This window comes from Lathyrus oleraceus, chromosome 1 (assembly GCF_024323335.1).
Source record: "Lathyrus oleraceus cultivar Zhongwan6 chromosome 1, CAAS_Psat_ZW6_1.0, whole genome shotgun sequence".
Lineage (NCBI taxonomy): Eukaryota > Viridiplantae > Streptophyta > Magnoliopsida > Fabales > Fabaceae > Lathyrus > Lathyrus oleraceus.
This window is the reverse complement of record NC_066579.1, coordinates 424,703,014-424,724,010: the sequence shown is the minus strand read 5'-3', so window position 1 is coordinate 424,724,010 and position 20,997 is coordinate 424,703,014. Positions and strand designations below refer to the sequence as shown.

Below are 20,997 nucleotides of genomic sequence, written 5' to 3'. Positions count from 1 at the left end.
ACATATTATTATACTTCATCTTACAAGAAAGCCTGGATTGCAAGGACAGAGGCTGTTGAACAGGTATTCGGCAACTGGGAGGATTCATACAAAGAATTGCCACGGTTTTTATGGGCACTAAAAACATATGTCCCAGGAACTATGGCAATTATGGAGACATTGCCAACAATGATGCCAGACGGAACCTGTGTTACAGGTAATAGAATCTTTCACTGTCTCTTTTGGGCGTTTGACTCATGCATCAACGGTTTTGCATTCTGCAAACCTATTATTCAAATTGATGGCACTTGGTTATACGACAAATACAAGGGTACTTTGCTTATGGTTGTTGCACAAGACGGCAACAACAATATATTTCCCACTTCCTTTGCTCTGGTTGAAGGTGACACGGCTGGTGGATGGGGTTTCTTTCTTCGACATCTCAGAACGCATGTGGCTCCACAAGCCAATCTCTGTTTGATTTCTGATAGACATGCTACCATTGAGAGTGCCTATAACAACCATGACAACGGATGGCATGATCCTCCTTCTACCCATGTCTATTGCATTAGACATATTTCACAAAACTTCATGCGTGCAATAAAAGATAAGAATCTTCACAAGAATGTGGTGAATGTTGGGTATGCTCTAACTCAACCGTCATTTCAATATTATCGTGATGAAATTAGACTGTCTAATGAAGACGCAGGAAGATGGATAAATAACATACGAGTAGAGCAATGGACAAGGGAATTTGACGGAGGTTGTCAATGGGGCCACATGACAACAAACCTTTTGGAATGCATGAACGGGGTATTCAAAGGAATTAAAAATCTGCGAATAACCGCCTTGGTAAGATCGACCTATTATAGGTTGGCTTCTACGTTCCCAACCAGAGGTGAAAGATGGAGTGCGGCGTTAATGTCTGGGCAAGTATTCAGTGAGTGTTGCATGAAAGTCATGAAAGAGGAGAGCATCAAAGCTAGCACACACGCTGTAACAGTGTTTGACCGTCATAGGCAAAATTTTAGCGTCCAGGAAACAATGGACCACAACGAGGGGAGACCAAATTTAGCCTATGTTGTTAGACTAAACAGAAGTTGGTGCGACTGTGGAAAGTTCCAGGTCTTTCGCATTCCTTGCTCCCATGTCATTGCAGCATGCGCATATACTCGTCAAGACGCTTACAGCCATTTATCTGATGTGTACAAGGTTGTCACCGTCATGAATGTATATAATAAAAGCTTCTCGGTACTACCAATGGAGAAATACTGGCCTCCATAAGAAGGTGATATAGTTTGGCACAACGACGAGATACGTAAAAAGAAAAAAGAAAGGCCAAACAACACACGTATCATGACAGAAATGGATTCGACAGATAAAATGATAAGATTATGTAGTATTTATCGTCAACCAGGACACAACAAGAACAACTGTCTCAATCAGAAGCATCATCTGGGTCATAAGATTTTTGTAACATTGTATTTCTGTAACCTTCAATCATTATATATCATAAAGTTTTTATTACAACGAGGTTCACAACAAACATCAGTACAAAATAAGCTAACTGAAAACAGAAATATTTCTAACTGATTACAACAATCAAATTGATGTCATCTCGACCGAACATCATTTTCCTAGCATCCTTATCAGTTTTCATTCGCACTCAACCAAAGATATTGTTGAGTCTCTTAATACTTCTAATTTTGTCCCCTTCTGGTATTTTCCCATCTAACCAACGAACCAGCTCCCTCTTCAATTGATCGAACGTAGTGATGTTCCAGAACAGCATCAGCATCTGAGGTTTGTCTCTCACATAAATCACATTTCCGTATCGACGACGAACACCAAACATGATTGCCAAATGATGAAATGAGATGTGGAATAATGATTCACACACACATCTATTTATAACAAAAAAATGAATTTTACACTGAGGCGTCAATCCAATTGGCGCCTCCTCTCAACTGATACACATGGACGCCAATTGGATTGACTATGGCATGTGCTCTAACCAATCCAATTGACGCCTCCATTCAATTTTTAAGAGAAGTCGTCAATTGGATTGACGCCTCCTCCTAAAAGTGGGATACTTTGAGAATTTTTTTAAAATCAATATTATTTTAGGAATTTCCTTTAAAAATTAGATTATTTTCGTAAAAAAATTCATAAATCTCTCATTAAATGAACAAAACATAATTTAATTACTAGAACATAAATAAATTTGTTTTAACGGAAGAGACACGCAGTACATAAATAAGTTAACTAGATACCGTTCCATAGTTTTTAAATGTGATTTAATTAGTACAGTTTTCAATAACCTATTTTGCACATGTATATATGTTTGGAACATGTTTTTCAACAAAGCTGTTTCAACACGCTTTTCTATTCATTACAATTTCATAAAAAAACTCTATCAAATCATGTGTATCTTTTCTATTCATTAAAATTCCATAAAAACTCTATCAAATCATGTGTATATCATATACATTTTGTGAGACATCAATTTTAAACCAAAATGTAGTTTAGCTACAGTTTCATTGAATGAAGCATTGCCAACCTAGAGACAATTTGGATTTTCATGTAAACCAATCGAATTGATTCTAATTGTTAATGAACTTCCATTTTTTAAAAATAGTTGAGAATCCAAATTCATATTTCAACTAAAATATCATTAATCAGACGATAGTTACTTTTTCGAGAACTTCAAATTAGTATAAAAATTATTTCTCTTAAGAAATAAAAGATTAAGACGTAAAACAAAACTTTTTCCTCCCCAACAACATAAAGTTTAAGACAAAAAAATTTTTTTTCTCATGAACCTAAAAGGAACTTCATTTTTTTTAGTGAGTACACTGTTTAAACATTTGAATGAGTAAAGTAGCTGTGAAAAAATATGACTAACTGAATGACATATGTTAAAACTAAATTGCATTGAATTAAAAACAATGTGTACTATTAATAGTTAATAAACTAAGTCATATATTATAAATAATTAAGTTAATTAAATTTAACTTAAAATCAGTTCAAACTATTTAATTAATTATTTAAAAAATTCTTATTTTTTTAACGTTAATTTTAAAATATATTTTTTCTAAAAAATACAATTTTCTGAAGAAAAAAATATGATAATGTTTTTTTCCTAAAAGTTTTTTTTATAAAAGCGAAAAAATGGTTTTTATTTAGAAAATAAAGAAATTCTAAATATTAAAAAATATTTTTTTTCTAGAAGTTGTTTTTTTAAAAGTAAAATATTAAGGAAATTTAATTGAAAAGCAATGTATTGTGAAAAATAGTTATTTTAAAATTAAAAAACAATAATTCTTAAATTAAATATGTGCATTTGAGTTAGGTCTAACATACCTTTTAAAATTGGCCTGAAAAACAAAAAACGACTCTTATTTATATGAATACGTTTTAATGTTACTTCTTTTTCACAAGTACTTAGGTATTACAATAAAGAAAGAGATAAAAAAGCAAAAGAAAATTAAGAATAAATAGGAAGAAAGAAATTGATAAAATAATCACATTTGTTCACCTATCTACCTACTAGTAGTACTTTTAAGTCAATCTTAGCAAGAGATAACAAAAAAAATAGACTATATTGGATTGAGCGATAAAAATCAAACAACTAACTATCAAGTTCAAAATGATTTATTCAAGTCATTCTTATAAATTTTTATTTTTATTGGCTTCAACACATAGATGCGGTTATATGTGGTGTACATGTTATTTACAAATAACATTGTAATTTTAATTTTGATGATGACAACATTGTGGTTTTGATGATGACGAGTATGACAACTCTTAAGTATATTTATGATAATTGTTAAGTGTGTTGATGATATTCATCAAAAAGGTTTTGATGATAATGACTCTTCAAATAATTTTTGATGATGTTATCCAATCAAAGAAAAAAATATTTTAAGTCTCTTTATTTAAAGATATCAAAATCTCAGTTAAAGTGGTAGTCATTGATGAATCAAACAAAGGAATTTGAAGACTTGAAGTTAATCATTCGCTTAGGATCTTTTTCCTAATCTTGACTCATTTGTTGTAAAAGGAACAATAATAAGTTTTGAGATACTAAAGCAATGCATATACACACAAATGTTTTTAAATCTCTGGTCTTTTATTAAAATACTTGAAAATCAATCCGGACAAGTCCTTGATTGATTGAAACTTGTTTATTCAATTAGAAAAGTAATATACTCAATCTAATCGATTAAAAGATCCTTCTAATTTATTAGAATCAAAGTGTAACACCTCCTAATCGATTAAAGAATTTAATAATCGAGTAAGTAACATAATTTTTCCAACTTTCCTAATTTAACTTGGTTAATTGATTAATACATGGATTTAATCGATTAACTCATTAAAATGGCCCATAGATGGTTTCTTTTTTTAGTCAATTTTTTCCTTAAAAAATAAAGTTTCTCCTCATTTTAAAAAACACCAATTTTCTAAATATGAACTTTTTCTATCATTTCCTTCTCTTATTTCTTTTTTATATTTGTCAACTCATTAAAGTTGTCTTAGTGACAAGCGATTGAAAAGTTTTGTATAAGAATTATTGTATCGGTGGTGTTGTAGTACAAATTTTATTCTAGAGTATAATCTCTTGTAATCATTTTGTAATAGTGTTTGAATATTGCAAGCATCACCTGCAATAAACCATATGTTTAGGATTTAAGTTGAATCTGTATAAAAGTTTTAAACTTATATGCACTTTTGATCTCTTTAGTTTGAGCGTTTTTAATAATTGGTCTCTCTATTACAAAACCAGCGATTCTAATCCCTTAATTTTGATGGTCATTGAATTTTTGTGATCCCCTTCCACTTTTACTTACGTAGCATTGATGATTGGGATAAAAAAACATGTTTTTAATGATATGTCATTGATGACTAGGATAATTTATTAATTAATATTTTTTGTAGAATAGATTATTAATTAATTGTTTTAATTAATATTTTTAGAAATTAATTATTTAAAATTTTTAGAAAAACTTATTGGGCCCTAAGTCTAATTCATAACAACATCCATTACACTTAGCATTTGTTCAAAACACAATAACACAATAATTCATATGTGACTAAGTTTTATAAATACTCATTTTATTTACAAACAAATCAATGTGAAACTTTCTTGATAAACAAAACAACTTAGTCACCACCTATTCAATCATCACACACATCAACACCAATGCATTTGAGCAATTAAAAGAAACAATGATCAAAGCACATGTGTTAGTACTATAGAACAACCATTCCATCTGTCACTCAAGTCAGAAATTCTTCCTTAACATATCAGTGCTAGTGGTAAATATTCACTACCCTTAACATTGTAATTTCCACTAATTTCTGGCATGAAAATGGACCATTAATGTGCTTAACTAAGTTCAATCCATCATGTGGTGAATATGCAAATAATGAAAAATCATTAGTTAGAGTTTGATTAATTTTGAGCATTATTACGCTTTTCCTTACCACCATTATCTAAGTACTAAATGTTAATACTAAAGGGAAATTAACAATTTGGGATAGCTTGATTAATGAAGTTGATAATTAAACAGAGGGACCAAAACTAAATCTTAAACATGAAAAATTGCAACTGATTTATACAAGTAGCAGTTCATGCATTTGTTGAAGCTTATAATTTTGTGTTTCAATTTTTATAGCATCATGGATGGTTTTATTGTAAATGATTATGAATAAGAGATCTCGATAACACTATGTAACAATCATTTACATATTTTCCCTCAAACCTTTTGATGTCAGATTTCTTATTGTTCCAATTTCACTTCTTTCGGTTAGTAATTGACCCACCATTTGTAGAAGGACACATAAGTATTTCGTTCTAGAGTGCTAACACATGTGTTTTGATCATTGTTTCTTTTAATTGCTCAAAGACATTGAAGTTGATGTGTGTGGGGATGAAATAAGTGGTGACTGAGTTGTTTTGTTTATCAAAAAGTCTCATATTGATTTGTTTGCAAATAAAATAAGTATTTATAAAACTTAGTCACACATTATTGGTAGTTGTGTTGTTGTGTGTTGGACAAATATTAAATGTAATGAATGTTGTTATGAATTGGACTTAGACCCAAAAAGTTTTTCAAAATTTTAAATAATTAATTTCTAAAAATATTAATTAAAACAATTAATTATTAATCTATTCTATAAAAAATATTAATTAATAAATTGTTTTAGTCATCAATAATATATCATTAAAAATTATTATTTTTATCTCAATCATCAATGTCACGTATGCAAACGTGGAGGGGATCACAAAAATCCAATGACCATCAAAATAAGGGATCATAATCGCTGATTTTATAATAGGGAAATCAATTATTTAAAAGGCTCAAATTTTGGGGACCAAAAATATATTTAACCCAAAATTTTATATGTATGTGGAATGTTATTCGATTGATCTTATGCAAAAACTTAAATTGTAGTGAAAGATTTTTGAATTAATTATATGAGAAATTCAATATTATTTTAGTGGAAATAAAAGAGAAAACTCTTGAGAACCATATCAAATAGTTACGTTGAACTAATAATTCTCTAAAATAATCTATTTATTTTCTCTTATTTATATTATTGTGTTGCTTATATTTCTATCTTTTCTCATTTCTATATCTTCATTGCTCTATTTATCTTTGTCTTTTTTTATTTCTTTTAAGATAAATATTTTAATCTCAAAAAATCTATAAACTAGTTTTCTTTAAAATTTATATATCAAAGTTCACTCCCCTCTCTCCTCTCCTCTCCTTCCTCTTCTTGTATTTAAAGTCATTTGATCAATAATAACAACTCCATCACACATATATAATAAATATAGGGATGATTAGACATCTTACTTAAAATATATCATTTTTTATAAAGAAAATTTTACATATTCATCCGTTTCTCCATAATCAAAATCTTTTAGAGAAAATAGATCTATCACGAGACTTCCAAATATATTTATTATACATTAGAATTTTAGACCAAAGTCAAATCTAACATTGTCACCAAAATGAAAATCTATACACCTTGTAAGTATAGAGAGTGTGTTTTGTTTTCAGTTTTCAAATTTGAGTATACAGGCATCTATACATTTACTTCAAAGGCTTAACGTAGACTAGTATTGTACAAATTGCAAGAACTTAATCAAACAAACAATAAATCTTTCATTAAATTAAATGAACCCAAAGTAATTTAATATGGTTCACAATATCAAAGTCATAAATATAAATTAGCTATAGAAAGTCAAATCAGTATTCAATAAAAAGATCTACAATATAGATTTTGATTCTAGAGATTGAATGAATGCAAAACAGCAAAATCAAGCTATAAAATATCATAGTCTTACTTCACTAAAAAAATGTCAAAAATACTCTTTTTTTAACACACGTTTCAACCCATCTTCTATCCCTTAAAATTCATAAGACTTTTATTAAATTATGTGTATCTTATATAAATTTTGTGAAACCAATAAATTTTAATAAGAAAGTGTATATTAAAAAATGTACTGGAAATACTTAAAAAAATAAGTGCATTTTGCATGGTAGAAATGTTGTATGCAATTTTATGAATAGATTACTTGTTACTTTCAAAAGATAGTTTAGCTACACTTTCATTTGACAATTTGGATTTTTATCTTAAGCTCTAATAGTTAATGAGCCTCCATTCAAAAAACAAATAGTAAGAACCCAGATTCAAAATTTAATTAAAAATATCATTGGTAGATGTTAATTACCTCTTAGAGAACTTTAGGTTATCAAGATCATTTCTCTGGAGATTTCAAAGATTTAGACAAAATAAAAACTAAAAGATTTTCCTCTACCAACCACACAACAAGTTTCCTATCAATTTTCTTTGAGAACAGAAAATTTAAGAAAGAAAATAAAACTAGAATTAGAATTTATCTTCCTTCATATCAACTCATTTTTTGAGTGGGCCTTTCTTTAAACATTTGAATTAAAAATCAATGAGTTAAACTCACTTTTACCACATCCATCCAAACAAACAAAGATTTTGTCGTCCAAAAATTTAAAAACCAAAGACAAAGTGTGTATTTCTTTTTTTTTGCCAGATACAAATATTAATTTTAAAATAGTTGATTCTATATAAAATTAAGTTGAAGGTAAAATAGATTTATAGTATTCTGAGTAAAAATCAAAGTTTAGTTTAGGATTAAAATCAATGGATCTAAAAGTCAAAACCAAGTCTTGTCAAAAACATTTAAATATAACAAATCAATTTTATCTCTTCCAGAAATTTAATCAAACAAGAGCAAAATAAAGAAAGTATAATAAGCTAAGCATTCCACATCTTGCTCCTAAACAAGCTTATAAGAAAGACAAGTGCATCTTTGAGAGAAACTAACTTTCATTAAAACCAAAACTGCATAATAAAAAGCTGTATCTGAAAATTTAACCTTTGCATTGAAAGCAACTTAATGTATGTATCTGAAATCCAGATCCAAGATCTGAATGCATTATTCTATGGGAGTCCCATGGACATTATTCAAAAACACTCACTTCACTCATAAAAGTAAAATATTATTATGTACGCATATAACGCACAGAAATCCGCTCCTGGATGGGGCTCCTACATGAAGGACAATCCTGCATACCTTGTTTTTCATGGAGCTCATTGCATTTTGTGCAAACAACCTGATGAGCACATGGAAGGAATACGACAGACATCTCCTCCGAAAGGCACATCACGCACTCTCTTTCCCGTTTCACACCTCCTCCTGTCATAGAGAAGCTATTTAACTTTTGGACCAGTTCTGAAATAGATGCGTTCTGGGGTTCATCAAAAGTTGAACCCTTTTTCATGTCCTTCCAGCTACCGGCATAGCTTCCATCGATTCCTCTTTTGAGAGCAGCAATTTTTGAAGAGTCGGATTTCTGCCTTATTTGTGCAACTTCTTTTTCAAGTTTCTGGATGTCATCTTTGTATCTTTGCAGTTCCGCCTCCGCTTCTAATTTGATCATCTCCTCCTTGGCTCTGCCTGACTCCTCAATTTGTTCTCGTTCTTTTTTTAGAGAACTGGCCAGTGAGAGAAGTTCTTCAGTTTTCTTTGCTGCCTGCCGCCGTTTAGCCTGTGATATTTTTCCTTTACAATGAGAACAGACCCAGTAACAAAAACTCATTAAGCACTCACAGACTTAACGTCTTTGCATCTGTGGAATTTCACAAGTGATTCATTTAACGTAATGATATTTATTACCCACTCATTCAACATCGAAATGATATTAACTATTAAGCCATGCATTTGAATCACTTATACATGTCAGTGCGTATATCGATCCAAATTTATTTAATTTAATTAAGAGTGCAAAATGAGCGGGTGAAAGTTTTGAAATTTTCAGATAATTATTAACTACTCCCTTTCTATAACTTATTTCTAAGGATAAGATGGGTACACTGAAGCTACCATGAGAACAAACACAACTTGATGGAATAAAATGAATGGCATAGCAGTCGGAGTAAAACAGGATATAGTATATTGAAGCAAAAAAAGAGAATAAATAATGGGATAGGGAATAAATGTTGGCAGTAATATCTGATGAAGATGAAACGCATGGCAATACAGTTGGAATAAACATGATATAATATACCTCGAATTGCTCCGCTTGTGCTTCGACTTGCTTTGATTCCGTCAATATCTGTGCCAATTTGTTTTTTTCAGTCATTAGCTCTTCCTGTATCAACGATTTCTGATTCTCCCATGATTGAAACTTCATTTGGGTCTTCTTTTCCCTCTTAGAGACATCTTGAAAGTTTGTAGCTGATTCTGCCGCACGCAACTTAGCAATCTCCATCTCTTTCCTCAATGCAGCATTCTCCATCTCCAGCTTCCGTACTGCAGTATTAGCTCGATCCACTTGTCCACCTGCTTTACCCAAGGCATTTTCCATCTCAAAAAGCTTTTTCATGGTGTTTTCTTCTAGACACTGTTTCTCCTTTTTAAGTCGTTCAACTTCTTCTTTCTCTTGCCTAAGTGCCTTAAGCTCGGCCTTCTCCTTACTCAACCGACGAGCAGCCTGCATCACCTTTTGATTTGCCCATTCTGTCCATTCTTGAAGCTCATTTTGTAGCTCCCGAACCCTCGGAACCATCTTCAAAATCAGCTCATCCTTTCTATCTTGGGGCAACCATTGTCCCATGGACTTGTCATATGGTATCCCAACACAACTGGTACCCTTGTGATTGCAGCAGATAGGTGTCTTAGAAGAACTGCTTTTTGAAGACAGTGAAAGAGAAAGGTCAGTATCTGTAGCTGATAATGCATCTGGAGGGCCACTGACTGCAGGCTTAGCATTTGCTTCATGTTCTGAAGATGAAGAATCGGCTGCACGAGAAATAGCATCACTAGGATCCAGACTAAATGAAGTATGGGTAGATTGTCCTTCATTAGATGGGCGAGTAGTGTTAAGATTGTCTTGAGTGACATCAACTCCGACTGCCTTGCTTATGTTTATGGATGCACTCTTTAAGTTTATGGTAGTAGATTCTGATACAGATTTAAGTTTTTTATCCAAGATTAAACCACTCAGGCCACTCAGCTTCCCTCCTCTTGAAGACCCTTTAGACCCGTATGTCCGATAACCTTTTTCCACATGGATGGACTTCTGACGAAATATGTAGTCCCTCTTGGTGCTACTGGGGTGGACCTTTCTAACAATTCCACCCTTATCTTGTAGCAGGGGAAATTGAGAGGTTGCAAAAGCACTAGATGACTTGTCAACAGGATGAAATCCAGAATTAGCAACCTGTTTCTCCAAGAGTCCACCGGGAACTTGAGAATTTTCCGCCACAAAGGATTTCTCAGATTGGGAACCCAGGGGAATTGTATTACAAGGACTTGGAAGACTCAACCCAGGACCTTTAGTTTCCACTTTCGATTGAGATTCAGTCTGGACAGAAGAACAGCCATCACCAACGCCATCACTGTATAAACTACTTAGAGGGTCGCCATCCATTGCACAAGCATAGGACACGTTCATGTCACAAATTAACAAACACCACATTGCATCACCAACACTGAAAAATGGCCTAACCTCTCGAAGAACACAAACCAATTCAGCCAAGATATACTTCTGAAGCTGCTTTAAATCTTCAAAATAATGCTCTCGTGAAGGATCAAACTCTTGGCCGTTTCTTAGAAAATTCAATGTGTTATCAACTATATTAGATACAGTATCTTTGCATCCATAACAGATGCCAGGCCTTAACATAGCCTTTGTAGCAACATCTTCAGTGTAGCCACAAGCAACAATTTTTTTTATTGCACTCTTGAAAATGGTATGCAAATTGCTCAGGAGAAGTCCTTCCAACTGAGTTTCTGTGTGATCACTCCAATCAACCCCATGGGATTCAACCACCTCTAGTTCATCCTTATGATGGCTATGCCTAACCTCGGATGGAATTGCTGGGCTAGATAATCCAAGGTCAAGCTTCAAACCATCAGAACAATCATGGCTACCACTGCACAAGTCAGAAGCTGTGACTTGCCCAAAACATGGGGTCATTTCAACTTTTTCAGCAGAGAATTCATAACTGAGGCCCTCATGTTGAAGTGAAGGTATAACCTTACTTGGATCTCCCAAAGGTGGATCAGCCCTGAATTTTCTCTTATTCCTACTTCCTTTTTCTTGGACAGAAACTGAAGAAGACATTTGACTGCTCCCACTGGCAACCAGTGATGCCATTTGCTGCAAACCAAAAGAAGTTAATAACTGCTATATATATTTCTCATTTAGATTACAAAATCAAGTTGAATAGTTTCAGGCCATATTTATATAGCATGAAAGAAGTCAACATCTCTGCTCGCTGTTTACAATGTAGTTTTAATCCTTACAATTTCTACTTTCTACAATTCGCTGTATATAGTTGTCTAATAATGATGTAATAATATTTGCAGAGATAAAACCTAGCCAATAACGTAAGGAAGTACCAAATAGTTATCATGTGAGAACACACATAAGAAGAAAGTGTTAAGATTTTTATTCATATTAGAAAGTTACATATAGTAGGTCAGCAATACAAGTTTAGATTTATATCTCTCATGTAATTGATCCGTGCATCGTACACACTAGTAAATAAGAAAAATAATAACTAATGAACATATTACTTTTCTTGTTTACTAGTGTATGCGATGCACGGATCAATTACACGATATATAAATCCAAACTTGTATTACTAATGAACAACTCATCAAGATTCATGATTTTAACCAGCATCCATTTACAAGCAATACAAGTTAGGATTTATATCTCGCATGAAATTGATCCGTGCATTGCACGGTACACACACTTGTAAATAAGAAAAGTAATAACTAATGAACATATTACTTTTCTTATTTGCTAGTGTGTGCGATGCGCAGATCAATTACACGAGATATAAATCCAAACTTGTATTGCTAATGAACAACTCATCAAGATTGATGACTTTAACCAGGATCCATTTACAAGCAATACAAGTTAAGATTCATATCTCTCACGTAATTGATCCGTGCATCACACGGTATACACACTAGTAAATAAGAAAAGCAATAACTTACAAACAACTCATCAATATTCATAACATTAACCATCATCAATTCACAAGCATACAAATTTTACCAATTCCAAAACCAAGTACTATCAAAACACATTGATAAAATCAAAATCATTGACCTAAATTCACAACAAATTTCATAGCATTATCAATCAACAAAAAAGAAAGCAAAAAAAAAAAAAGTATAAGCAACAACTAACACTGGATTATAACACAATGCATTGTATATGAATTAATTAAAGTGGTAAAACTTTCTTACCTCTAAATCTCAGTATTACAATCAACAACGAACAACTTCCTGAAACATTCAGCACAAAAAACAAAAATCAACAAAAGAAAAATATCAGCAACACTGCCCAAAAACATGCACCAGTAATCTCAATATCAATATCAATATCAAGCCCAAACCGAGTTGAAAAAAAAATGAAAAATTGAAACCACTCAAATGAATTCAACACCATGACAAAACTCCAAACTCAATCCAGATCAGAAAATCGATCTAAACAATTTACCATCAACACAATTTCAATCCGCAGAAGATCCCCAATACAAGTGAATGAAAAATTCGGAACTATAATCAGTATCAGAATTGATCGATACGTACCGATTGAGGAAAATTAAGCAACAATCAAAGATAAGATCGATCTTTGAAGAACGGAGAATTCATAAAGAAAATGAATAGTTTTTTAGGTTTTTTTGTTCTTGTTTTCTGTTTCTACCCTTTTTATTTTTTTTTGTGTATGTGTTGAGCTTGGGGAGGCTTTAATAGCCTTAGCAAAATACATGTCCCTTACCCACTATAGTAAACTAGGTTGCGTAATAATATTATAAAAGTCATTTTTTAGTCAAAAAATAAAGTTTCTTTTAAAAATATAGAAATAATATTTGGTCAAAAAAATGATTTTTTTTAAGAATATAAAAATAATATTTGGTCAAAAAATGTATCAATAATAATAATTTAATCTTATAAAATAATTAAATATAAAAAAAAGTATATTAATTATTATTCTATTATAGTATTTATCACTTTAATATCTTTCGTGATACGGTACGATATTAAAAACAAATATTTATTTGGCACTATTATTCATTTTAATCGTGTTTAGATATGTTATAAATTTATTTTATATTTTAATAATCGTGTTTAAATACTTTATAGAGACTAGTTAATCTTTGTAAAATTAATTTTGGTCGGTAAAAGTATTATAATAAGGCGGAATTATTATTTATGAAAAATGATTATTTTTACATGTTCTAGAAATTTCATAAATATATTTTTTAAAATTTATTTGTTTGTTATAATTAAACTTATGAAAAATGATATTATGTTTAGTATAGCTTTTATTCTTTCAATTTATTTATTTATTGGAGCAATTATTTTTTCAATTTATTTTTTATTTAAATTATTATTATTATAATATTATCTTTTTAAAAATACTATTTTAAAAAAATTGTACTTTTTATTTTAGTCATCACAAAAAAATATATTATTTTAAAAAAATTGTACTTTTTATTTTAATCATCACAAAAAAATCACTTTTTAATACTTTTTACTTAAAAGTCATTAGAATTAAAATTTTAGTCAACATAAATAATTATTAATACTCATTACAAAAGTTTTTAATTTATTTTTTAATTAAATTGGATACCACCTATGCACAATTTCATGGTTTTAATTTCTAAATCAGAGAGATTACAATGGGCTTGGAAAATATTTTTCTAAATTTCTTGAAATAGAATTTAATTGATTATTGTGGCCGTCCGCCAAACCACTATTTTAAAAACCGAATCGAATTGGTTGATTCAATTGGTTGGATCGGATATCGGAGATGAATTTGGTTGGATCAACCTTTTAAAATCGTTAATGGATCAAAAATCGGAGCAAAACTGAAAAAACCAAATTGAACCGTCCAAATCGTTCAACTAAAGAATCGGAGTCGGTTTTGTAAAACCGTCCGGTTCAAAAAAAATACATCAAATTAATTATTTTTTAATTTTTTTTTAAATTTAATATATCAATATCAAAACTTGACATACAATCTCCAATTACAAAAAGGAATTTCATATTTTTTTACAATAATGCAAACTTTTAAATTTTGTCACTCCATTATAGTTTTTTTTTCAACCGCACTCCATCATGATTACGCTGTCTCTTTTAAACATAATCACAATATTCAACTCAATATTGATTGTCGTGCAAGTCAATATTGTTTGTTATTGTCAAGTAAGATTTGTTTTTTCAACTCAAATTCATTTTTTGTAATAAAATATTTTTTTAATCTGTCTTAATTATTTAAAATTTATTTTAGTTATTATATTCTATTATTTTAATTATGGTTGAAATTAGTTTAATTTATTTTATTGTAACTCTTTAATTTAGTCAAATTACTCTTAAATAAAGGTTGAAATGAAGTGTAGAACTATGTTATATTTTTATATGTATTATCAATATTGTTGTATTAACTTTGTAATAAATTTTTGAAATATTTATTTTATTAAGTTATGAACGTGTGATTATTTGTGATATATCTATGAAATTTAGTTTTATATTATTAATTTATTTAATAAACGGTTCGACCGTAGATTTAATCGGTTGAACCAATTAAACTGTAAACTATAAGTTTTACCGATTCAATCTTCGGTCTGATTTTTAAAATATTACGCCAAACTTAAAAGGAAAATACTTGTAATTGTACGCAATTCGATATTCGATTTATATCGATTAAAAATTTATTCATGTCATTTAAATTTGCACTATCATTGAATTAATGAAACTTTGAAAAAGAAATTAAAAAAAAAAAGACAATTTAATTTGCTTTGAAAATTTATCTCCTTTTATTTAAGGAAAAGTTATCTTTAATTTACATTTCTAAAATAAATTATTGAATCCAGTCAAATATATATTAATTTGAATTTATCTTTGTAAAATAAATTTAGTTTTTTATTTAAATAATTTTTATAATGTTACATATTTTTGTTTAAAAATTTTAAATAGAATTTTTTTATAAAAATTTTAAATAAAAATTTGATTTGAATAGTTGTTTTCAAAATGTTAATTTAGATATTTCATTGTCTTATCCAAAAAAAATTGGATATCAAAATTTTAAAAAATCACTTAATTTTGAAGCTATTTCAAATAGTTTTTTATAAAATTTATTTTTAAAATACAATTTTTCAAAAAATTGTGATTTTGACTATAGTTTAATTTTCCTTTATATTATAAGATATTAAAATTAGTCTTTCAATTTATAAAAACAAATTTGAAAAAATCTATGATATTTTGAAAAATATTTTTATAAAAATTATTTTTGAAAGTACAAAGAAAAAATCTATTTTTTTAAAACTAAAACAAACAAACTTTTAATTGATAGCTCTAAAGACATTTGATAGAAGGTGCTAGGTTTGACTAAAAGAAATAGTAATAATTTTTAGGGTAAATGTGTACGTGGTTCTTCTAAATATTTTAAATTTCATTTTTAATTTTCAAAATATTTTCTTTAAAGAATTGTCCTCTATAAATTTTTCATCCAAAATTTTGATCTTTAATATTAAAATTATCGCTAATCCAGTCGTTAAGTAACAAACTGCGTTAAAATCGTCGTTAATTCAGTCGTTAAATTATAAAAATCGTCGTTAAGTTACAGGAGGAACCAAAAGTATGGATGAAAATTTTTATAAGGATCATTATTTGAAGAAATATTTAGAGAAATTCAAAATTTAAGATATTTAAGAGGATCACAAATATATTTAATCATAATTTTTAAAGAAATTCTTTAAAATTTTATTTATTTTAAGAGATGTTTTTTTACTTTTATTTTAAACATTTTTTACAATGATATACTTTTATACACTTTTAGTTTATAGAGAAAACAAGTTTTTGAAAAGTCTTTTTTTAAATAGAAATTTTATTTTTAGTATTTATTGTTTTCTAGAATATTTAACTTTTTGAAATAGTTTTTTTTAATTACATACTTTTTAAAATAATAAATCTTTTTAGAAAACAAGATATTAGTTTAAACTTACATTTACATTTACGAGGCTTTTTAAAAAGGTGGTCATTCTTCAAAGAAAAGTTTTGAAAAAAAAACTTATTTTAATTGATTTTATTTATTTGAGTTATTGACTTGGAAAAAGAGGTATATCTACATATAAAATAATATCATAATTTTTTTAAGTTTTTTATTTAATTTGACCATCTTTTAAAACTTTTTGTTTAAAGTTTCATTTATTTTAATAAAATTTATTTTGACTATTGAATAAGTGATTTAGAATTTTTTGTTTTTTATTATTAATTTATAAATATTAATAATTTGTGTACATTAATACATAAATATAAATAAAGATTGTCATTAAATATTAAATCTTAGATTAGCAGTTTATATCTATTTAACCCATTTAACATATATAAATTGAGCTATCTTATTTATTCTTTTTGTTCCTTTTTTATTATTATTTTTAGTTAATAAGTTTTAATTTTTTATTAAAAATTGTTAGAAAAAAAATACTTGTAAAATGAAAGAATATAGCAAAAGGAAAACCATACAAGGCAATGATGTTTCAAATTCAATACATTTGAGCGTCTAATGTTTCATCTGTTTTCCATTCCTAGCTCACATGCTTTATGCTTTCATACTATATTCGTATATTGTTCTTATAATAATAAAAATAAACTTAATCTAAATAAATATGTTTGAAACCATGTAAGACGAATTACCGCAGATAATCTTAAATTTATTAATATTTAATTATAAAAAAATCTTTAAAATTTTTACAAAATTAATTAAATAAAAAATTTATTTATATTATCATAATTAAATTGTGATTAATTTATACATAATCTTTGAAAAAAATGAGACAGCTCCCAAAAAATATAATAAATTAAAATAGAAAATAGTCACATGTTTTTATTTGTGCATAACCTTATTGGGGTTTTTGGCTTTGAGGGATTTGTATAGCTTAAGTAATTAGGATATAGATTATAAGAGTAATCTTTTATTTTGTCCATTAGAAATAAAATTTGCAACTTTTCTACACCACTTAAGAGTTGAATTTAAATTTGTTACATATAAAAGATTGTATAATTTTGCAACTACGTTTCAAGATATTTGTTTGTTACATAAAAGGTTGTATAATTTTGCAACTACATTTCAAGGATATATGATGATACAAACCAGGGATTCGAATTTGACACTATTTATTTTCTTCTAAAACAAAACAAAAATAGATTGTATGATAAAAAAAATTAAGCCAAGACAAAGGGCGATGAATATATATAAAAAGAAAGATCATATAAAAAAAAAAAGAGAACAAAACCAAAACTCTAGTAAGATTTTGTATCTAAAATAAGGAATTCCCTTCAAATTTATTAAAAATATTCCTCTAATGTAATTGTGAAGATGATCAAACCAAATGAAATTTCTATGTATAAATCCAATGTTAGTAAGTTTGTCTGCACAAGTATTATTTTCTATAAAAGTATGAGAGACTATAAAATGCATAGGTAGAGTTAGATTGATCCAGTCTAACCATCTAGATTTAAGCTGCAAAGGGATAAGGTTAAGATCAGAGAAAGGTTGTGCAACAAGAAAACAATCAGATTCTGGTAAAAAAATGAGATTAATTATTCTTTACAATCAATTCCACTGCCATTATAGCACCAACAAAGTCAAAACGACTAGCATTGCCTTTGCCAATGAAGTTAGAAAAGCTTCCCACATGCACACTCCTAGAGTTTCTAAAGATGTTACCTTAAGTTTCTAGGGAAGGAGTTCCAAGAGCCATACCATTTAAGTTACCTTTGGTCCACCCAATAGGAAGTGGTTGCCACGACAAATCAAAAATAATAGGTGGATCAGGAGGGTGAAAAGTTAAAGAGAGACCTTTGAAGATTGAAATTCTAGCATTGATGTGTTAGAACCGGAAGGAAAGTTAGCTAAAGTCATGTTGTAAGTAAAAGTGTCCCTGCAAGAACTTCAGCTGATTCTAGTATATGAGCATGTTATGGATGATAGATTTCACCAGTTGGACTCTATCAGCAGTGGATGAAAGTGAAGTTTTCCAAGCACGTAATTTATTTTCTATTCTATCCATAATAAATTGGAAGTATTTAGGTTTAGGTTTACCTATGAAGATTGAAGCTTCCAAATAAATGAAATGAATTGTGCCTATAGAAAAGCCAAGATGAGAAGCAATATGTAGTCTTTTTTATTCACACGTTGCACCTGCATAGATAATGGATTTGGATGCATTGCAAACTTAGCTTTAACGGGGTGAATACCAATCTAGCAAGTTTCCAATAGATTTAATAGATCCCATGTCCCCTCTACAAAAAACCACAATGTCATCAGCATACAAAGTATGAGATGGCACATGAACATTCCTAGTTCCATTCATAGTTATGATCTTTGATGCATCTACAAGGTGCGATAGACCCATACTTAAAAAAATTCAACAATGCAAAAAAGAATAATATATAAGGGGTCACCCTGCCTCACTCCCCTTTGACAATTGAAGAAGCCATGTAGAATTCCATTAAAGGACACGGAGAGAAAGGAAAAGTGAAGAATAGTGTGTATCCATTGATAAAATTTATTGTAAAAACTAAAGCTCCTAAGGACCTGAAGAATGAATTTCTAGTTGAGGGTGTCAAAAGCCTTTGCAATGTCAATTTTTAGGGCTACATTTCCACCATAACATGTCTTGTTCAAAATATTTATGGCCTTATATGTCAAGCATATATAATCCTTGATGCTTCTACCCTTGATAAAGTTGTTGTGCTCATTGGATATGATGTGAGGCATAATTGAAGCCAGTCTATCAACAATAATCTTGGTGGTGACTTTGTGTTTTAAGTTTTCTAGGGAAATTGGTGTGAATTGTCTTATGATGCTGGCATTATGCCCTTTTGGAATCAAGACAATGATTTTGGTGTTGTAGTGAGAAAGGATCCATTCTTTATTAAAGAATTTAGTCACAACTCTGATGACATTATCTTGATGATGTCCCAATAAGTGTGATAGCAAAAACCTCCAAAGTCATTAGGACCTGGTGCACTTCCCTTGCTCAGGCTGAGAATGACACCTATGATTTCCTCAACAGTATGAGTGAGGGTAAGCAAAGATTTGGCGTTATCATCCACCAAAGAAGGAATGGTCTCTTCAACAAGACCATTGTATTGCAGGGTTAGAGCAACATTGAATAAATATTTGAAATGGATTGTGACATGATTAGCAATTAGGTTGAGATCTTAAATTGCCTCATTATTGTGGAGAATGACTAATATAGGTTTGGTGGAAGCTTTGATCTTGGCATATCTATGAAATAATCTTGTATACTTTTCCCCTTTAGAAGCCCATTTAACCTTAGCGTTTTCCTTCCATAAATCTTCCTCCAAGTTCAAAGAAAAAGAAATCTCCTTTTGTACACTCTTCTCTTGGACTTGAATTACCTCATTATGACCATTGTTGGTAGTCCTTTGTTAAATGTTATTTAACTCATCTTCTGGTTGTTTGACTCTTTCATGAATGTTACCAAAGGATTTCTTATTCCAAATTTTCAGATTGGATTTTAGGAGCTTAAGTTTTTTTTTGTCTAAAATGAACATGGGACAACTAACTACCTTGGTTTCCCAAGTTTTAGCAAGAATGTCTCTGTAGTCGTCATGTATGGACCACATCTGCATGAAATTAAATTGTGAGGGATATTTAGCCTCGTGGGTCTCAAAATTCATCATAATAGGGTAATGATAAAAAAAAAAATTGGTTAAGGTGGTACAAGATAAAGATAAACAAAGATCAATTCATTTTTTATTTCCAATGGCTCTATCTAGGCATTTTCAATTAGCCTTCTACCATTTATACCATTAGACCAGTTGAAGTGATGAAACTAGTAGGAATATGAATCAAGTGATTTGAGTTAGACCAGTTAAAGAAGTCTTACATGGGGATAATAGCTGGTTGAGATGAGCCCCTAAACTCACGGGCTTCCATTATGGCATTAAAATCTCCTATGAAACACCAAGGAATATCAGTTTTGTTAGGTTGAAAAGTGTTCCAAAGTTCTCTCATGTGAATGTAACTAGTGGAAGCGTATATCATAGTGATACCAAATTTCTTATTGTTTTCCTCAATGACAAAATAAATTTGTTGGTCATTTGTTGCAATGAGCACGAGATCAATAATGTCCTTATAAATGCACCAAAGACTAGGCAAAGAGTTATCCTTATGATTCATGGCAAACAATTTAAGGTTGAGATTTGATAACCAATTTCTAGGAAAATTTGCGTAACTCATTCATGGATTTGCAATAAAAACAAAGCCAGGTTTATTCTTCTTGATAATTATGTTTAGAGATAATTTGATGGGGAGTTAGTAAGACCCCTAATATTCCAGAAAATATACTTCATAATCAAGTATTTGGATTACTAGAGCCGGGTCTAATGTATTTCTTGGATTTAGTCCT

General features: G+C 29.7%; 1 protein-coding gene across 2 annotated transcripts; it reads right to left on the bottom strand.

Moving 5' to 3' along the window:
* Window positions 1-8,390: 8,390 nt before the first annotated feature.
* LOC127078932 (putative E3 ubiquitin-protein ligase RF298) lies at window positions 8,391-13,309 on the bottom strand. Of its 2 annotated transcripts, none has more exons than XM_051019348.1 (4): window positions 13,142-13,309; window positions 12,797-12,835; window positions 9,597-11,693; window positions 8,391-9,091 (listed from the first exon to the last, which is right to left on the bottom strand). In XM_051019348.1, the coding sequence occupies exons 3-4, from the start codon at window positions 11,688-11,690 to the stop codon at window positions 9,017-9,019; spliced, it is 2,169 nt and encodes a 722-aa protein (XP_050875305.1). In that variant the 5' UTR covers window positions 11,691-11,693; window positions 12,797-12,835; window positions 13,142-13,309; the 3' UTR covers window positions 8,391-9,016. The 2 variants fall into 2 exon arrangements, with proteins under 2 accessions (XP_050875305.1, XP_050875302.1); XM_051019345.1 differs by having other exon boundaries at window positions 8,391-9,077.
* Between the last annotated feature and the right edge of the window lie 7,688 nt (window positions 13,310-20,997).

Coding starts and splice junctions, on each gene's coding strand:
- LOC127078932 (XM_051019345.1), bottom strand. CDS start 11,690: ATGGCATCACTGGTTGCCAGTGGGAGCAGTCAAATGTCTTCTTCAGTT. Junction 9,078..9,596: donor CACAAGCGGAGCAATTCGAG/GTATATTATATC, acceptor AAAATATCACAG/GCTAAACGGCGGCAGGCAGC.